Here is a 21,010-nt window from a genome sequence, read left to right as displayed (position 1 = left end):
GACACAAGGTTTGTAGAAAATGGATAAATAATTTTATTTGATAAATTGATAACGAAACTAAAAAAATAAAATAGGTACTCTCGTAGAATAAATTTAGTTTTATAACACAATGCCCGCGATATAAATATATCGTGACAAGGAAAAGTCTGCTACAAGCTAGCGAACACAAAAGGAATGTGAATAAGAAAATAGGTAGATTATGTGTACGTCAAATTTTTTTCGAATTCTTCTTTTGCTCACATAAAGCAATGGGATGAAAATTATTCCCTGGTAAAATCCTATCACAAAGAATGAAAATATGATCCATCACCATAAATATATCTCATCTGTAAAATACAGAAAGTTTTTCGCATTCCCATCCTTGATACAAATAATTTTTAGACTTGCGACTACGTTTCTTAATAACAAATAGCACCAGAAGGATGGGCTTGTCACAATCTCACATAAATAATTACTTCATAACAATTATTATGACTAGAGGGGTGGGAAAAGTACTCCAAAAATTGATCACTTGCATCGAGCAGATTTCTGGTTTGAGTGATTGCTTGCGTCAATTACTTGGGTTATGCGATGACGGATTGATTTAAAGTTTGCAAAAAAAAAAACACAAAAAATAGTAGCTCCTATTTTTACAAAAGCGTCAAGTTCTACCGGTTACTGGGACTAATAAATATCTGTTAGGTGGTAAGAGAGTAACTTCATAATCGGATTGTCTTTCTACTAGGTCTCACTATCAACTCTGGGAGCGCTTTTATTGTTAGTCTTGTTCTTCTCTTCCTGCTGCTTTTTGATTTTTTTCTCCTTCAATTTTGCTTCCATTTCTTTAAACTTGAGTTCCAAGTAACGGTCCACTTCTGGGCCTGTAAAATCCTCTGGAAATTTTGGCATCACTGGAAGAATGTACTTGTAAAGCCGCTCGTTTAATACGTAAAGCTGTGTAGTTGATTCACATTTGACATTGAACCACCAGTCGCAAGTAAGTGCTACTTGACTGAAGATCGTTCCATTTGGACATAAGAACGAAGATTTTCCACCATTCAAGTCGCAGTAATGCCAGACCTAAGAATATTAATAGTATTACTTCTTTAAATATGGTTCGAATTAATTGATCCTATAGTATTCGATAAATAAATATAAAATCCAACTTACTTGACAGCCGGTGTCAGGATCCCCAAAAAATCCTTTATAACGTTGAGTTGTACAGCTAAATTCTGTTTTTGGAATCGTTGCATATGCTGGGTAATCAACGTTAGGTTTTCCTCTCGTTGCTCCATATTTCATTGTAGTGGGGGGAAAGTTTTGAGTATGTGAGGAAACACCGTCAGGCGCTGGATAATTTTGAGCCGGTTGTTCGGTAGTCGATGGAAGTTCGAGTACGTCTTTTTCGAGAATATCGTCGGCAAATTCTTGAGCAATTTTATAATCGTCATCTAACGGTGCAGATTCAATAAGTTGCTCTTTCTCCGATTGTTTTACATCTCCTTCCGCGATATTTTCAACTTGTATTGGCGGATATTGCATCTTAGAGTCGATTATGTCGACATGATATGGGCCGTTATCTTGTAGCGGCGTCATTTGAGGCTGTATTTGTTCTGGAACCACGATTGGTCTGGCTGTAATTTTGAGAGCGGTATCCTTAGGTCTTGTCTGTACAATGTCGTAGTTTTCATAGTCCTCATATTGCGGAGGCACATTTACCGGTACTGTTGGTCGACGAGGTGGTAGTTTATACTTCCTTCCATTATTCAAAAGGCTCAGAATTTCCACCAGAGTCTTTATACTGTTATCTATATTGTCAGCATTTAGCATCTCTGGGAGCTGATTTGTCAATTGAAGACTTTTTATTATGTGATTGAGATTTGGATCAGGATATCGAGGTCTCTGTAGAGATTGTTCAGCAGGTAGTCTGAACGGCCGAGGCAATTGATGCTGCGATTTGGGACTTACATGTCTCAAGTTCTCAAATTCATTTGTTGAATAATTTGGTTCGTCAACTACGTCGACTTTGAATGGTTTTATCGCTGGTCTCCTGATGTGATTAATGTTGTAATCCTGTTTCAATGGTAATGGCTTCAAGGTTTGTTTTCTGACTAGAAGATCACCATATGCAGGTGTAAAATTGATCGTTGTAGGTCGATGAGTTGTGAAGTATTGCTGTTCTGTTGGCAAACTAGCGAGTACAGTCGCTTGAGTTGAGGCAGGTCTTGAGTTTTGATATCTTTGATAGAGCGGTGTCTGATAATCAAAAAAATTATTTTTCGCGTTATATCTCACAGGAGTGAAGAAATCTTCGTTGTCAACGTCTTTTGGATCGTATTGAACAGACGGTATGAATTTATCGTAGTGAAGCGGCGGGCTGACATAATACTGATTTCGAATTTTATTAGTGATACCGGCAGCCACATTATTTGCGGCATTATTGGTTCTCGTGTTAGAATACTGGGGTCTTCGTTGAACCGTTGGTAATTTTCTGCCCTGGAATGATGAGGATGACTGCGTTTGCGGATTTACATAATTATTGGCGACATAAAATGTCATGTAAGGTATCAATCTACGATATCTTTCTTTGAAAGTTGTCTCATCCATCAGAGAAGGTAAATGCTCCTCATCTTCCAGTGTCGTTTCCGTCGAGTTTCTTTCTCCGGCAGAACCCGAACATCTTCCAGTCGACCATGTCACTGAAAATAATCAAACGGCACATATTTAATCATCTTACGTGGAAACGTTGCTCGACATTCTTAACATTTCATTCGAGATATTCGTCAATATCGTAAGTGAATGATGAAAAATAACATCTTCGTGTGAATAAGAACGGCTAAAAAATTGCAGAGATTTCAAAAAAGGTAATTGAAAAAATGGCGAGCTTATTTCGGAATAGTTGTCACAGCGTGGAGCGCAGAAATAGAAGGCGCACGGTGATAAATCCACGGGGTATTTCTTCGGGAGATTTTTTACAACACGTAAAAATCCCTCGAATTCGTTATATACAGAGTGCTTGAAAACTGCGACAATATAGATATAATATAACTTCAACGGTAGAGAGAATCGAGCACCGAAACGTAACGAGAGCTCGGTAAAATACAGCAGGTAGTAGCAGGCAGGAATAGGTGGATAGATAGGGAGGTAGGTAGGTATTCGGGTATTGCGTGGTAGCACATCTGGTTTGTACTGCAGGGTGGGTACAGGTTTTCATGAATTTTTATAAACCGATTATTCGCCGTGGCGATCTGTAACAAAGAGTGCATTAGTCTGTAGTGCGTACAGCAGCAGCACATCAAAGAGAGTTTACAGGTGTATAGTTGCGAATCCAATTGGGATAAAACTCGCGCCTTTATGAAACCGCGGTGCTAAAATCTCTTTTGCCTTATCAACGGATTCGCCAGAACCTGAAAATCAGATTAATTTAACGAAAAGAATAAAGGAGCCGCCGAACGCCGAAATATTACTTTCAACGCAGATACATTCTTTCAAAATGGAAGAATGTTACGAATTTTCTTCTTTATTTTTCATCAACGTTGCTGCAATATACATTGACCCTTTTAATTCGACCAATTTTTACGGTCACCGTCAAACGCAACAATCCAAACAGTTGCAGGAACATTTCACTGGATTACACACCACGGTGGAAATTTTAACGTTGCACTCGTGTATATCTACGAATATTCCACTCCCTAATTAAATTCTCCCTCCAACTTGCTCTCGTGCTGCTGAATTACTACGTTTTACTCTGGCGCCGGGTGCAATTGCCGAAGATCCCGTTCGCTTCGCTCTTCACATTTACTCTGGCATGCCGAACCGAATTAACGTCTAAAATACGATTAAAAAAAAAAAAAGAATAATATCATATCATCAACGTTTTTGTACTTTATCAAATTTTCGCCTACGTTTTTTTTCTAAATATTTTTATTTCCAGTGCGATAGATCTAGATATAATTTTTAATAAAGGAGCGTATCTTACACGTTTAGTAAAAACATTCAGATCTTCTTTCATTCGTGCCAATAATGCAAGCAACCTACATACACACGAGGTCTGAACTTCCACGCTGGCTTCGAACTGCATCAACCGGATACAACTGTACTTACAATTGGTCCTTCGCCACGTTCAAGCCGGGACATTTGTCACCCAAATGTGAACTTTCTCCCCGGAAGTCAATGGCCTCTTGGTCGTTTACACAAAGCGAACGTGTGTTTTCCCATATTGCGATGAAAATTTACAGGATTATGAATATATGCAAATAAATGATTCAATTTTTTATCGGATAACCCTGGGACAGATATTATTTATGGTTGGAAAGCAAATAAAAGCGAGAAATCTTTCGTAAGTTTCGTAATGTCGCGATCATGTAGTAGACCGATTGTAAAAGAAAAACGTGAGGACCGTGGTTTCCGGTACCACCTTTTATTCACTTTCACGTAAGTAGGTGCAACAAGTAATGATTATAGACTCCGCGATCAAGCGTGGGGTCCGATTCAAATAAGACCGAAGAAAGACCAGTTTACGGTATCTGTATGAACACGTTAGATACGAAATAACATAGCGTTGATTACCCCTCTTGAACTACGTGTAATTTTCTGTAGACCAACGCGTTCACTTTTCTATTCTTTTTTCTCTCTTCATTTCAACCAAATCTGTAACATTTATTTTAATTGTGATTTTAGTTTCGTTTCCAGCAACAGAGACTCTTTTTCTCACTTATAGTTATTTTTCTTTTACCATTTCGCGATGCTTCAAGTCAAGTGCAAAATGGGACGTAAAAACGGGTTGTAACTTTCGAAGTGGTTTTCTACCGCGTTCAATACCTTGGCTGACCTTCACCGAGATCTTGAAGTGTTACAACAGAAACTGTTAGGAATTCGCATCCACGCAATTATGATGCTTGCAAGGGAAGATGTGCACGTATAGGTACGCGCGAAATGTAAATTTTTAAATACCTCGAATCAGTCACTGATCAAATCACTGGTGAACACGTAGGTATTTCGTATATTTTCAAATGTAACTTTACACGTTAACCCCGTTTAATCGGTGCGCCAATTTCCCCGGAATTTAACGTGTCATTTGACGTGTGTACCTAGAACTTGTCGAATGCATATCATTATATAAATATTTGTAAACCACGTATAAGAGTGAAATTAAACCCGTCTTCTTGGGCTAGTTCGTTATTCGACTTTCTATTTTCTTGTGTACCGTTATATCCGTGCGACGTTCAAATTCAATATATCTACCAATAATTAATCGACGATTGAATCTTCACGCGAGATGAACGAACTGGACTATATAAATTTTGACAGTAGTTGAATCGGGAAAAAAATAAAAAGCTGTTAAAAATTCCAGGAGTTACTGACATGTAATTTGAAGCCTTACAAATTCTCCTTGGATTGCACATAGCTATTTACTCCCACAAAAGAGTCTCGTTTCTTCGAGTTTTATTGCAGTAACTCGAAGCGAAACGTGTTTCCTATGCTAAATAGCAAACGCTGCGAACTCATTTCATTCAATTCACCATTCTTACACATATGGATGTGATGTTCCGAGTCCTCTTCGTGTGATACGCAGGACGTAGGTAGACGTCTTGTAATAATACGAGTATGCGTGAATCTCTGTGCGAACACGGTACGATGTAACGAAATCTGTAACGCAACTTTTCGCATATAATAAAGAACTGAGACTCGAGGGTTCGCCGATAATTCTCACCTGTTTTAATACATTAAAAACTATACGTATAAACGCGAAGAACAAAGCGATTGATCGCGTGCATGCGCGATCATTACCGTTTTCATCGCTTTTATACAGTTTCACCTCGCCCATCCGTATGCAGGCACATTTATTACTACAGTCGTATAGTTATCGATATAGATGTACGTAAAACAAGGTATGTAGGTATAATCGTCGCACGTCTATCGGTGGAATAAAAATTTTACATTTTACAATTTGATGTTACAGTTCTGCTGCAGTTATTGCAGTTGAGTTTCCATATACGTGTATTGGCGTTCCTCAGCAGCTGTACGTATAGCATATGGATTCCCATTTCGTATTGATACCGGAATATAGCCGTTGCATTTCGATGGGTATAGAGTGTAAAATTCAATCCCACACGCGTAATTGTTCAATTCTCTCGTAATGTAAACGTGAAGTGAATATTGTCATTCCTGCAGGAGCGGTAGTAGCCGCACCAAACTCACTATATTGTTGGATAGATTGATTCGAACAAAGCGCTGTCCTCCACTTTCTATAACATCCATATGTACCTCGAATTGTTGTCTGTTTGTTTGTTTGTTTGTTTGTTTGTTTATTTATTTGCTTGTTGCAAATATACCCGCACGCGCGTATAGCTATGGTCAAAAATCAATTTTTGTCCGACGATGGATTTAAGTAAAAAAATAAAACTTTGTCTAGCAAATTTTGAACGTGGATCGCGAGGTTTTCGTCAGTTTTCGATCAGGTCTCGGAAATCTCCATTGACGCGGAAATCCTTCGAGAACCGAATATACCCGTAACGCGATTTGTGTAGCACCGGGGAGTGCGGAGGAGATACGTACACGAGCCAAGTTGAATCGGGCTTCGGGGATCTATGCCTATAACGGCGTACCGCAGAGTTACAGAAATTTCGGTAGATTTACAGTTTGTCGTATAGTTACACGTTGAGTTAATAAGTAATAACCGATGATTCGGTATACATAGGGTGGCCCCCATATGCAGTATCGCACGTTTCCAGAACGCCGATAGAATTGTATAACGCTACCTTGTACACAGATACACTCGCTGCATCTAGTTCTATTCTTGTCTAGTTAGCCTTCTAACTCGAACTTGTTATCTTCCGGTGACTATTGCAACTTCTTGTTGCCTGTCGTGAGTTAAGGTCCTTTGTACCCCATCGGGAATAACTTGGGCTCACGTAAACTTGCAACTTATATTGCATGCGCCCATGATTGTATATGGGGCATTCCACGTCACTTGATAATTTACCAACGTTTGATAGTCACATTTTTGAATTGGTTCCCAATAAAAAATAGAGAAAAAAAGAAAAAACAAAATTGAAAATTACAATTTATAATCAAGGTACGCTATGACGATTCGAATGTCTTATAATATCGTCTGCGAAGCATATCTTATGTTATGTAGACTGATTTATCTTCAGCTATTTATTTCGAGCGTGATTATGACGAGGGTAATTTTTAGTGGCGTTAACGAGGTAGTGGCGATGTTCACATTTAATATAAACTCTGTATGACAATATTCAGTGTATACAGGCAAAGGAGAATGGTCGGAGAATGAGGGGGATGCCGGGGGGAAAGGATCTCGTATCTAATTAGCAATGCCGACAGGTAGTTTGCGGTTAGTTTCATTTGTGTTTAGCGGCGTATTCCACTACGGCACATCGCGCGCCCGCGTTAAGAGAATTGTTTCTTGTTTTTCCTATCTATAGCTTTGCAGATATATCTCCACATTTACAGACGTATTATTATATGAGAATTATTACCGTTAGTTCTCACCGTAAATACGCAAACCATGCATATAGGTATAAAATTTCCATTATATAGTTTCTGAAATCGTAACGTAGTCGTTAACGTATAAATCGATGTAATTTCGCGTACGATATATACAATCGAAATATTGTAATCTGTCTGTGAAATTTCTAATAGAAGTTTTTTTTTTTTTTTTTCGAATTTTTTTATAACATTTCGCACGAGGTACGTACCAACGTGCGAATAAGTGAAAAGAAATTGGAACGCGACCTCGAAAAATGTATGTACGGGAAAATGACGAATTGCGACTAAGTCCAATTAGTGGAGTGAGCAACTACTCGCCGCAGCATTCATAATGTCATAGAGATTCCGCACATTCGCATACATAAATGTACGTATATAAACGTGCATGCTTTTGACCACGTTTCCTACCCCCTGCGAAATTAAACTAGGCGAACTCAAGTTAAGGTGGATCACGTTGGGCTAGGTCAGGGGTGACGTAGAGACCTGGAAAATAGGTATACATGTATGTATCCAAAAATTGCTAGATTTTATCAATCGAATCCCTCAATTTATCAAACGCGTGCTTTTTGCTTTTGGAATTGGTTGTGTAAGAAAGAAAGAAAAAAAAAAATAGCTTGTTAATTTCTTTCTTCAAGTTTTTGCTCTTCGAATATGTATGCATCTCGCTTTTTATTTTCCTTCTCTTAGAACTCTGTGCTGCAGTTTATCGAAATTCGTTAAAAGTTAAGAGCGCGCGAGTTGTTGAAGAAAAAAAAGAAATTGTTTCGTTACCGATCCGTTATCACGCCAGATCAAGCAACAACAGATGTTATATGTTGCATCTCTGCAGTGCCATACATTGCGTTTCCAACTTAGTTCGTACAGGTATTATGACAGATTTGATATTTTATTCAATCCTCCCCCCTCAACCTTGAATTTTGCTAAAGAACGTAACTCCGGAGTTCGGATTTTATAAGAGAAAAAAATAAATTTCTCCAGACTTTTATTCACCAATGATCAGCCAATCGTGTTCGGATTCCGATCGAATAAAAATTTTCGTCGGATTTGAATGATGTGAGTTTTTTGTGTGTCGTACGAATTATGAAATTAATTATTTGTGAAGTCGATCCGTTGAAAAATATCAAGTTAAATCCCTTGAAGATACAAACTTGTCCTCAACTTTTCTATACTTCTATATCACCGACTACGACATTATGTACGGTATATTTATATATAAGACTGCAGTAGCAACATTATATTAAAGTCGGTATAGTATCTATGTATATTGTCCACCTACATGTGTACGTTGGTACATAGTTTGTAACAGTGTATGGCGGCATCATCACCAACACCTTTTTAAAAGACGACGTAGCCGAGTGTAAGATGATGATGTCTTCTTTGCCTGCATGTTTTACTCGCATCTTTTCAGTTTTGTATATAGTAAAAGTTAAGTTCTTCTACTGGAAAATTTTAATTATTCCTATCGCGAGTCTTCGCCTCGACAGCTTCTTTATTCGTTATACTCCTGCAGGTTTTCCTCTAACACAGCCTCACTTTTATTGTATACGTGTATATAAATGTATATAAATACGCATACACTCGCAGTCTTCAATGCCTTGACTCAAGTTTTGACTCAAGTTTTGACTCGAGTCTCTATAACTCGGCGGAGTCAGAACTTAAGAGTACCTAGTAGCTCTACCTGCACTCTCTTTTACTTTATTTCGTTCGTTTTTTTTCTTCTTTTTGAATCGTTGTTAGTTTATTTTTAGTTTAACTCTGGAAAATCCTGAGTCTACTTTCCGCACCTCGACACTTTTCATATATCATACCGTATCAACCTGAGCATATAATGTTACGTTATATACGTTATACTACAATACGCGTAAGATCACCTATATTTTTATGTGTACGTATATGTTATGCATGCATGAGCTTTTCCCGATACGTATTGTAATTAGAACAAATTACACATATGTACAGCTTTGAGTGTTTCCTTTCTTCTTTTTTCATTTATAACATGTCTTTAAAAATTTTTATTATCTCTCATGTACCGTCGGTTTAACGTCTCCACGACGACATGCGACGCGACGACAAATTCCGTGAGCAGCTTTCGCACCGGTAGTCGCACACACGTGCCTACATACCTACGTGTGTATAAGCGTATCTTTGACCGCAGAATCATCTGCTTGAAAAAAAAAGCTGGAGGGTTACGTTCAGCAATTAACATAATGACCCTGTCTCGGTAAAGTCACAATTAAGCGCTTTTCCCTGTCTTATAATTTTATTTCATTTTTTCATTCAGTTTTCATTATATGTTTCATTATTTCTCGTTCTAGTCTCAGCCGCTCATACATCTCGCATTGTGCGTTGTAACAAAGTACCACAAAACGAAAATTGTTCTACGTATATTTTTAGACCTCTCAATTAAATATTCCGAGGAGAAACGAGGAGGATAAAAAAAAATCAGAAAAAAAACGCAACAGGTCAAGTCGGTGGCGTTTAAACTTGTAGCTGATTATGATCGGTACAAATTGAATTAATTTGTCGAAAACCGCCGCCGATTGAATTGAATAATTATAATCGAATGGGTCGAATCGATTACTTTTATACGTGGGTATAGCGTGTGTTCTCGCATTTTGTAATTTTCCCGTCGACTTTATACTTACATCCTTCAATCTATACAAGTGGCGGTAGTAGAAACGAGCGCTGTGCGGTTGTTTCGGAATTAAACGTGTCTTCTTATAGGGATTTTACGGCGATACTTAATTGTCAAAACACATTCGAAGAGCCAGCGATCGTAAAACTTAACTATCTTTCGTATATATCCGTGCATACATATATACATAGAATATACCTGGATTGAGCTACTGCAGCAGCAAATCTACCTCGTATAAAATACCGTGCAGCGGAAGTTTTACTCCGGTACAGAATACAACCTTATCGTACTCGCGTCGTACGTATACCACGTGCCAATACCCCTTTACAGTTCGTACAGTTTTCTTATACCAATTTTGCAGCGGAGAATTTTTCATTGATTTTTTGGCTCGTGTTTTTTATTTTATTTTATTTTATTTTATTTATTTATTTATTTTTTTTTTTCAACGCGACGCGACGCGCCACTGTATATTTATGGGGAATCATTACGGTGCGTCGTCGGGTGGTGACTCTGCAGTCGTGTAGATAGAATCTGGATTAATCAGAAGGTTGAGCGAGTGTTAATTGACGTTGGTAATGGTGTGGTGTTGGCAGGTATTTTGGATTCGCTTAAGTAAGTACATAGGGACAATTGGATTCACGTTCAGTTCTGCAACAGACGGTGGGTATACCAGACGTTTGTAGTTTCAATCTGTTCTCGATGTCTCTTCTACATGTATATAAAGGTAGTACGTACATTTATGTATACGATGTGTGGTTTCTATTTATATTATATACGCTTCCCAACCATGTGTAAATTGTACATCCAACGGATGAGATTTTATCTTCTTTGTCTTTTTTCATCGATGGGTCGATTTTTTTAAATTGATCAACCTTTAATCAATATTACATCGTCTGTTTATATGGATATGATATTTACAGGAATGAAATTTATGATGTATCGTCTCGAATTTTCTTGATCAACTCGTTTTCCTTCCCGCAAACTTTTGCATACAGCGGAAATATCGCACTCTGAAGCTGGGCGGACAACAGCATAGGGTAAAAAGATATAGAATAGATCTATACGTACGATATATTTTTATACGGGGTACTATGTTTAATATATTTTTATATACATATAAAACATAGCTTTACGGTACATATGTATATATGTGAGAAAAGGTAATGGTATGCGGAGGGTAGAATATTATGGGATAACGGTAAAATTTTCAAAGTTCTGTGGAGTCGTGAATTTTTTCTATATTCTGCATCAAACTCCTATACCGTGAGCGGTGATAACTAATTGATCATATCTGGCAGAGGATCTTCGAAAATTCAGATTTCTCACCTCGACATTTGATGTACTTTCTTTTTTGTAATTCCATATCGATACTCCCCTCTAACTATACTTGTATATTTGTTATGAAAAAAATAGAGAAAATTTCCATGCATATATTTCCTCTCTATTTGAAACTAAATACTGCCATATTAATAACGACTGATAGTTTCGAGTGTTTCATGTGCACATGGAAAAAAAAAAAAATTGTTTGCTCGTTGCGGTGTATAAAAAATTCTGCTGTTCTGTTGCGTGGTGCAGGTGGCGTATAATATAGAATACATAGGTATAGTGGCGTACCGGAGTCACGCGCAGTTTATTCACGTGGAATGAATGTTGTTTCAGCAAAGGGGCCTCACCCACAGATATAATACGCATTTTTATCAAAAATTCTGCTTTTTCATACTTTTATTTAATATTTTTTCCATCTTTTTCCGTTGTTTTCCCCTTCGAATGTTATGCTAATCAACCGCGCTTTGAATTCCGAGTTTGCACGATAATTGAAATTTATAATGACTAATATTTTTGGAAATTGCGTTAGAAAGTCCTGCGGATATATCGAAGACGAATTAATTATTATTTTCAAACGTTTCAAACGTTAGAGAATGGAGGAAGATTTTATCCGTACGACGTTGAATCGTTATAACATAGGTACGTGTACATATGTGTATGTAAATTTGGATATATCGCGATTTATATCATATGGTATATTTACTGCCGCTATATACCTACGTGTACGTCAACCTCGCGGTATATAACAGCACAGTTGCTGAGCCGCAAATGCCTCGACTACGTGCCTCGTACGTGATACTCTAGCTTTCTATGAATCCCAGAACATACTGCGCTGCTTGGATGTGATAATTTGTTGTCTCTGTAAAACTGGGAGCCTGTTTTGTATCGTACATCATAGTATATACCATGTGCGTACACATCTACTTATATATATACATAGTTCATATAATACATACATACGTGACGTATCCGCGCAGAGGCTAAAAAACCCAGAAGGGCGTAATTCGGAGGCTTCTTTTTTGACTCGCATTAAATTGAAAGGAAAAAAAAACATTCCCTTTTCTATCATAGAAATGAAAAATTGTGAAAAAAATTGTGATTCTCATACTATTAGGAGTGAAGCTCTTGCGCTAGTGAAAATTATTCTCTCGATCTCGTTGTATCGCAGAGACGAAACGGGTATTGCATCTTGCGTAGAACGTTGAATGAAAAAGAAATAGAATGAAATGAAAAATGAATGTGTGGAAAAATATTAAAGGGCGCAGGCGGCTCGCGTTTCGAATTCTATATGTGTGGCGATCAGATCGGAGGTACACGTATATGGTACGTATGTGCCTATATACAAATCTGTTGCATCAGGGATATTTGCAAATCGTTTTCATCGCGCATTGCGATATTGTGCAATATATCGTACCTTCCCATACATACTTATACTTAATCCTACTAATAGCGTCGTTGTCTCGGATCCTGTTGGAAGCTGCGATGGTTCTCTATGCATACATGCAGTCCGGTACATATCGCGTACACGTATATTTGCAGTCCCATATATGGTGCGTTGTAGAAAATAATCGACGTCGCGGCGCGTCGCGTCGTATTCCACGCGAATGGATAGCGATACGTAAACAATGAGAACGTTCTACTCAAAATGATACGTTCTCGCGGCTTACCCACGATGGGTGTGAATACGGTATGTCGAAAAATCATAACAATTTTGTCTTGTTTACGTTTTCACATGGATTTGGACCTTAGCCAATACGCGATACGTAACAGATAAGTACGCTCACCCGATACGTACCGAATTCTGAACGAAGTTCGTCCGGAATACGACACGCTACGTCTACGTCTATCCACCTACGTATCTTGCGCATATATATCCTCTTGCATCGCTGATCAAACAGGTGAAGTGTATCCTAATCTCATTACATATTAGCTGCAAAAACTTTATCGAAGCATCGAGCCAGGTCAAAATTATCCCTTGTGTAAGGTAGAAGGTACGTTGGACGGGTATCGTAATGTAAAAGCTTTGTCGATGGGCATGGTACGCGTGCTTATCGTCCAACCAAAGGGTTGCATTGCAGCTTTGTATCCGTACAAACTTACCTCATTTTCCCTAGACGGGAGATAATTGTAACGACAATGGAGATATTCCTCGGTCATCCGAACATGGTTTTTATATTTCCAAGGCACGTGTGTTTCGACGAAAAAATAATATCATGTAAAAATAAGAGAGAAAATTCATTTATCCCGCAGTTTTTGACATTAGTGCGGGTTATGAGATTTCCGTTCAGATGCAAAGCACTTTAAAAAATTGAAAATTACGCTTTTCATCGAGCGATATCACGTCGCGGCACTATGTATAAGTATATTTTTTCCCGCTTCTGGTTGTTTGTTTTTTTCGTCTTTTTTCTTTTTTACGTTATACCTTTTTACTTGCCCCTCTCTTGCGTCAGGTGACGCGATTGTCCCTGCAGTATGCGTTCCGATATATCGACCTACATCTCAGGGTTCTGATTTACCCCGGCGTGGCTTGCATAGTTGGGAGATTTTATATTTTTTTTCTTTCGTTTTTTTTTCTATTTTTTCCGCATGCATACCGCACCGACTATATATGCGCGGGCGGGAATTGTACCGCTGTGTAGCGCAACCTTTACTCTCGACAACTATGAAGACCGCGGGTATGGCGACGATGACGACGACGGCGACGAGAGGAGCTCGTTTGCTATCCGCTCAAGTTTTACCGCGTAGCTAGCTGCTGGTTTATCGTAAATTCTGCGTTCTCGGTTAGCGACGACGACGTGATTCTAAACGACTTGCTTTACACCCTTCTGCAGCATCGGGCTGAGGCTACGACTCCTCCGATACCTACGCCCGCGACCGAGTATAGTTGTTGGCGTAAAATATGTAATAGGGGTACTTTTACCACGAACCGATTTATTTTTACCTATAAACCACCTCTACCGGGAAATATATCAGAAAACCACTGTTAAGAATCTCGTGTGTGTGCCCTCCGTTGCCTCCACTATTTTACCCGCGTATAATTTTATGATTCGACGTATTAGACATTGCTGTACGAATATTATTATATATATTTCTATACATTCAGCTCACACCTCTCGTAATATTATACTTTTTTTTATCTCATATCCTCGCACAGAACATATCGCAAACACAAACGGGGTATCATCTATTCCCTAGATTTTTACGGATTTTAATGGTCACGCAAATGAAATTGAAGTGACTGTGCTAATCTGTATCGAACTGTGAATTCATCGACTGAATTCAACTATGACTAGATCGAAATGTGATCATTTTTCCGCTCCGAAATGCAAGGAATTGACGATAACTCGATTATTTCGACGGATGTAAAGTTCTGGTCAGCAGATTTGGATTCCTGGGCTCAAATCACTGAAGGATACACTTAGCATGGGGGCAGAATTTGTACCTTATAAGAAAAGAAATTTTTTCATAAGTGGAAAAAATTTTTTACTTGATATTTTGATAAATAATTAATCAAGTGGGGTACTTCCAGCAAGAATTTTTTTTTTTTTGGTCAAAAATCATAGAAAATATGTAAAAATTGTCGATTGTGATTGTTTTTTGCTCGTTCACCGTTCAAAATTTTTTTCCTATTATTTTTGTAATTCAAGTATAAAATCAAAAAATGACATTTTCTTTATTCGACTTAAAATTGAAGTTGAGTCGGAGAGCCTGAGCTTTGCTGGAGTCAGGTAGCCAGCAGGGTAGCGCTTTGTTGTGAGACGTCACCTTCGAGGCTGTGCAGAGGTTACGCCCCACAACAAACCGCGCGCCCATGGCTACCTGACTCCAGATAAGCTCGGGCTGGATACCCCGTACTCGTAGCCGAGAAATTTTAGAATATTTCGACCCATGCATGAATTGCTACGAATCAAAGTGGGTCCACGACTAAAAGCAATCGATATGTCTTAATTTTTCTGCTCCCAACAGCGAATAATTGATGATTACTCGATCGATTTTTGAGCAAAAAATAAATCATTGTTTCAATTGGATTTAATATGCTTTTCTGACGTATTTTTACCTCAGGAATCCGAATCTGAAAGAAAAATTGATCTATCTCTAAAATTGACCGAGATATCGCTAATTTTCAGCTTTTTGGGGTCAAAAATAAAAAATTTATTTTTTAGTCTATATTAATGTAATTTGAGCTCAGAAATCCGAATCTGGAAGAAAAAATGGTCTATTTTGAAAAATGACCGAGTTATCCCCATTTTTAGGCATTTTTTTGCATAAATTTGAGGATATCTCGAAGGGAAAAAATCGTAGCTCAATTTGGACGCCGGATTCGTGTTCCTGAGGTCAAAATACATAAGAAAAGTGCCATACGATCAATTTTAAAAAATAAAAATTTTTGGCCAAAATTTGAAAAAATCGTAAGGGGTACCCCTTGGAAAAATCTCAAATTTTGACCAAAAATTTTTATTTTTTAAAATTGATCGTATGGCACTTTTCTTATGTATTTTGACCTCAGGAACACGAATCCGTTGTCCAAATTGAGCTACGATTTTTTCCCTTCGAGATATCCTCAAATTTGTACCAAAAATCGCGAAAAAATGAGAATAACTCGGTCATTTCTGAAGATAGATCATTTTTTCTTTCGGATTCGGATTCCTGAGCTCAAATTACATTAAGATAGACTGAAAAATAAATTTTTTATTTTTGACCCCAAAAAGCTGAAAATTGGCGATAACTCGGTCAATTTTAGAGATAGATCAATTTTTCTTCCAGAATCGGATTCCTGAGATCAAAATACGTAAGAAAATCATAATCAACCCAATTAAAACAATGATTTATTTTTTGCTCAAAAATCGAATCTTTTTTTTGCTTTTTCAAGAGTAATCTCACATATAATCAGCTCAGGAATCCAAACCTGAAAGCCAAAATCAAGTACTCATGCAATCGATCGATTAATCATTTGGTGGAAAAATTTTTTTACCTGATATTTTGAGGTAACCCACTCGTTTTTTGAATAAATAATTAATCAAGTGGGGTACTTCCAGCAATAAAAATTTTTTCTGGGTCATACGCAGATTTGTGTAGTAATTCATTATGAATTCTGCTTTCGATACGTCAAAATTCGTTTTTTGTGCTTTTGAGAATTTTCGTGTACATTCACTTTTGCGTTTACCTATTTGTATGAGACAGAGTATTTTCGAGAAGGTGTACAATACAGGTAGATATATATTGGTATCGATTTCAATTAAAGTTCAAAAGTTGGGTCACGCGTGAAATGTGTTTGCTTGGAAATATATTGAAATGTGAAAATTCAGTCACAGATATATCCATGTTTAATTCTGGAGGCAAATGTTTTACCGTGCACGTGTACCTGTCTACATGAATACGATATGAAAATGTCTTCTTGTACGTGAATGTTTGTTTAAAAAAAGAAAAAAATCTCTAGTTCAAATTTAATATTCTCCCTAAAGAAATGATCGGCTTATATTACTTTTCGGACATACACGTGCACACATCTGATTCACGTATTTAAATAGAGCGATATCCAGTGTCAAACGAATATATTCACCCTCCCCTCAACGTACGTATAGATAAAAAATATTTTACCATCCATACAATACGAGTATATGAGGATATTATTATTATCATTTTTTTTGTCGTTCTTCTAACCATAGAAAATTTTCGGAACAGTTCTGGAATATAATTGATACCATTTATTTTTATTCATTAGATTTTTAGATGATTTTCTTAATCATTAATCATTTTTTTTAGCACTTTTGATGTCGCACATTTATGTGAAAAAGTTATGTTCTATGATTACATAGTTTACGCATATAATTATTAGTTCCCCGTTGTACTTTGTTGTACGTGCGTGGACCACCCCTCCGTATCGTCGTGTATGATATATGCGACACGATCAAAACTGATCTGATCTTTCGAAATAGATTATTCATAATAATTCGCGGGTACGGTCGGTAGGAATTTTGAATAGGTTATTGTCACGCGTTAGATTATATAATATTTATATGACACGTGGTCATGACGAAAATGCAACATCGCATGTGACTTTGAAATAATTTTCAAATTATATCATTTTCTCTGACATATACGTCGAGATGATAATCAGATTCGCACCGTATAGATGATTCGATTTTTTTCTTCTCACGACGCGGGTACGCAATCAACGTTATTAGCTCGAAATCTAAAATAATTTTTTTATCGTCAGATGGCTTAAATATTTTCTCAAATTTCTCGTTTTTAAAATTTACTTATCCATATTTATTCTTGAATTCACGTATTCGTTTGTCTATTTGTTCGTGTATATATTTATATATATTAAATAAATATATATATATATATACATCGGATTTTTAATTGAGTCTAATATACATTGGAGTCGACATTTTGCCGGCAATTAAAAATATTTTATATCATGCAAATATGCCACCTAATGCGACAGGATTACAGACGTAATGATGCTCCTGGAATTTATGCATGTCACTTATCTTCAAAAAGTGCAAAACTTGGTCGTAAAAAAAATAATAATCAAAGAACGAAAAAGAAATAAAGATGAAAAAAAAAAAAAAATGTTTATGCATATATGTTCACGTTTAGTTGGAAACCCCGCAATTTATTTTTCATATTTAATTTCGTACGTGATATGTGTGTATGTATTTTGTTTTACGGTTAAAATATATGCGACGATGGCATCCGCAGATCTATTTCGCTTCGTTAACCCAAGTCCGATGTAATTAACGACCCTATGGCAATTTATTTAGTTACGTATATATACATATGTATAACATATGCAGATAACCATGTGCTGCTTTTTTCGTAAATACCCCATGAGTATCGCCTTTATATGTATCTTATGATTAAAAACACTGTGCCACGGTTGTTCGCGAGTAATATGTATATTCGCCATGGGGGTTATATTCAAATGCCCACGGTGCGGTAGATATTTAAGGTCTTCGTAGTGGGTAGTTTCATTTTCACTCTTACCGCTCTCCTATATTTATCGCACGTACAAGTATATTCGCAATTTTTATTCACCGGAAATTTTATAACTTTGCAATATTTCAGTAATATATATTATTGTACATACTTCTATGGGTATCTAGACGAACGACGGAAGATAGTTTTTGATGTTTCTGCGGACCGATCCAGCGGTACCGGCGCTAGAGAAATAACGAAATATACATCCTGCTCGTATATATGTACCTTATAGATCTTCACACCGCGATATAATACAATTTACAATTTACTGTTACGAAGTGATATAAATTTTTATGGTGATCAAGTATTGCGTTTGATATACTTATTCGCCACTGCTGCTGCCGCTACCGCTGCGCACCTCGTACTATCATAGGTAGAATAGGATGTATATTTTTATTTATACATTCGTATCGACGTGTATGTGGATACCTATACTTTATTTGCAACTCTTCGTTCGTACGTGGTTTGCATTTTATATGGAAGGGAAAAATATAGGAATAAGAGCGAAAATGAGAGGGAAGAAGATCGAAGAGAGGAGAACAAAAAAAAAAAAAACATTTTTTAAAGAAAAAAAAACGGAAAGATAGAAGCGAAAAATAAAGAGACGTTCGAAAGCCTCCCCCTATGGGATAAAAGCGTTGTACGAGTGCATGTGGAAAACCGGGGGAAAAAACACGATCTGTACCACCATCCCACAGGAAATGTTCACTGGTACAGGAGAATTATTCGAAATCTAGATTAAGAGTTGAAAAAAAAAGATCCCATTGATAAATAACTTATCTGAAGTGTGATTGTACTCTATCGTATGCGAATTATTCACCTTTTTGTTACTCGCATGTCTGTCAGCTTGAAAAAGTTCTGTAAATATTTTTTTCAAACGTAGAATCCTGATGAATCCGTCGGTCGAAAAAAGGTGGTTGAAGTTTCTTTTGAATCTTTTTTTTACTTTTATCAAATTTAACGAACTGATATAACTTATCTGAAAAATCTTATTCAACATTTGGTTCGAAGTAAGCTCAAGTCTGTAATTTTTTTCTTATCCCCCCGTTATGCCCCCACGATTCCTTATATTTTCTGACATTTGTCGTAAACGGAAAAATTTACAAAATACCCCAACGACTTTTTTGTCAGTATTTTCACGTTATATAACACCCATAAATGGATTCATCCAGAATATCGCATAGTTATGCAGAACATCAGTTTATTATCTGTCGGTCAAACGTGATATTCTCCCAACTCCCATCATTTTATGCAAATAAAAGCATCGGATGCTTGATTTCCCTTGGTGTTGTCTACATACCATAGTTCGTTGTCGTCGTCGTTGTCGCGTACATTCGCAAATAGGTTAGTTACGTTGACGTCATACTGATTCTGCATTATATTATAGTTATAGGACACGTTATCATCTCCCTAATATATCCTCGCGGAAATCATCTTATCGTCGGAGCAACGAACGAGAAAATATCAGCGAAGTAGTCAAACTGCAAACCCTACCCCGCACTTCATATAGACACGCAGTCTGCTCTACAGTTGAAAATTCCGATCGGTAAATAATTATTTTATCATCTTATCTGCTTCGACTTACGAGCGATCAGGATGACGGCGATTGAGATCCTCATCGGAGAGTGGAAGGTTGCGGTATAGTCCTTGATCGATGGTCTCTTAGAAAATTCAACCGTTCGAATCGCGCGGGTAGAATGACGGACACCTCGTCGCGTAGCAACTGAGAAATTAAACTGCACGAGATTGTATGGAACGGACGGCTGAAGAAACTGCCGAGTTACGTCCACGAAGGGAGACTGTGGGTCTCCACTCACTAACTGTTGGCCGACTTGAGGCAAAAGTTGCCTTTTGCTTTTGCCTCCACAATACCAACCTCCTGCTACTTGCCGTCGCTGATGCACATCGGCGGAGGTGGGACCGAACGTGGGGGAATCGCTAAGAAACGAACGGCCTCCGATTTTTTCGAAACTTGAAGTCAAAATCGGTGGACAAAAATGACATGACTTTTAGCAGATTCGTCAAATTAGACGTTATCTTTGGCTCGTCCGCGTCAAGGGACGTCGAGCTCGGTCGGTCGCCTTTGTGATTTAATTAGCCGCCGATACATGGCAATGCGCCGGGTAATTTACTCCGATTCAGGTCATACCTGATTGAGTAATTTTACGCGAATTACATCGACCGACCGTGTTTTTTGTTGCATTTTCTAAATTATCGTGAAAATGGTTACAACCGACAATTAAGGATCGTTCGCGGAAACTTTTCAAATAAAACCTAGAAAAATCAAATTCGGTCACTCCGCTGCAACCGATGCTCGACTCCGACGCGATATACTTGACGTGTTGTAGGTAGATGGTTTTTTCTTCACACATAACTACCGGCAACCTTAGCCTGAATTTCTTGGAGTAAGTAAAGTGAGAAGTAAGTGTTACGCACGTATGGTATAAGAGTGTAACGTATGTACATCCGTACGTGTACAATTTAACTCGAGTATAAGAACAACCAGTCGCGGTGCGATTTTTGAAGCATGAACTGTTGGGACATGTGATACCTTCGCACAAGTTTGTGTAATTT

General features: G+C 37.5%; 2 protein-coding genes across 4 annotated transcripts in view; one reads left to right on the top strand and one right to left on the bottom strand.

Moving 5' to 3' along the window:
* The window catches only part of LOC105688658 (RING finger protein 17), a 75,744-nt gene that overhangs the window by 1,860 nt on the left and 52,874 nt on the right, over nt 1-21,010 (top strand). Inside the window, exon 1 of one of the 2 annotated variants that reach the window (XM_048656509.1) lies at nt 10,701-10,847. The exons of the other annotated variant lie outside the window; for it this stretch is intronic. Coding sequence (XP_048512466.1) covers nt 10,836-10,847 — 12 coding nt within the window. The 5' untranslated portion in view covers nt 10,701-10,835. Of the gene's footprint in view, nt 1-10,700; nt 10,848-21,010 lie in introns of those variants that run through there. 2 annotated transcript variants of the gene reach the window in all.
* LOC105688659 lies at nt 10-20,271 on the bottom strand. Of its 2 annotated transcripts, none has more exons than XM_012405165.3 (3): nt 20,022-20,271; nt 1,150-2,678; nt 10-1,059 (listed from the first exon to the last, which is right to left on the bottom strand). In XM_012405165.3, exons 1-3 carry the CDS (start codon nt 20,053-20,055, stop codon nt 721-723), a joined length of 1,902 nt encoding a protein of 633 aa, XP_012260588.2. In that variant the 5' UTR covers nt 20,056-20,271; the 3' UTR covers nt 10-720. The 2 variants fall into 2 exon arrangements, with proteins under 2 accessions (XP_012260588.2, XP_048512480.1); XM_048656523.1 differs by lacking the exon at nt 20,022-20,271 and adding an exon at nt 18,546-18,561.

Source organism: Athalia rosae, chromosome 6 (assembly GCF_917208135.1).
Source record: "Athalia rosae chromosome 6, iyAthRosa1.1, whole genome shotgun sequence".
Taxonomy (NCBI): Eukaryota; Metazoa; Arthropoda; class Insecta; order Hymenoptera; family Athaliidae; genus Athalia; species Athalia rosae.
This window is presented reverse-complemented; position numbering and strand designations above follow the sequence as displayed.

Coding starts and splice junctions, on each gene's coding strand:
- LOC105688659 (XM_012405165.3), bottom strand. CDS start 20,055: ATGAGGATCTCAATCGCCGTCATCCTGATCGCTC. Junction 2,679..20,021: donor CGCCGTCATCCTGATCGCTC/GTAAGTCGAAGC, acceptor GATTATTTTCAG/TGACATGGTCGACTGGAAGA. Junction 1,060..1,149: donor ATCCTGACACCGGCTGTCAA/GTAAGTTGGATT, acceptor TAATATTCTTAG/GTCTGGCATTACTGCGACTT.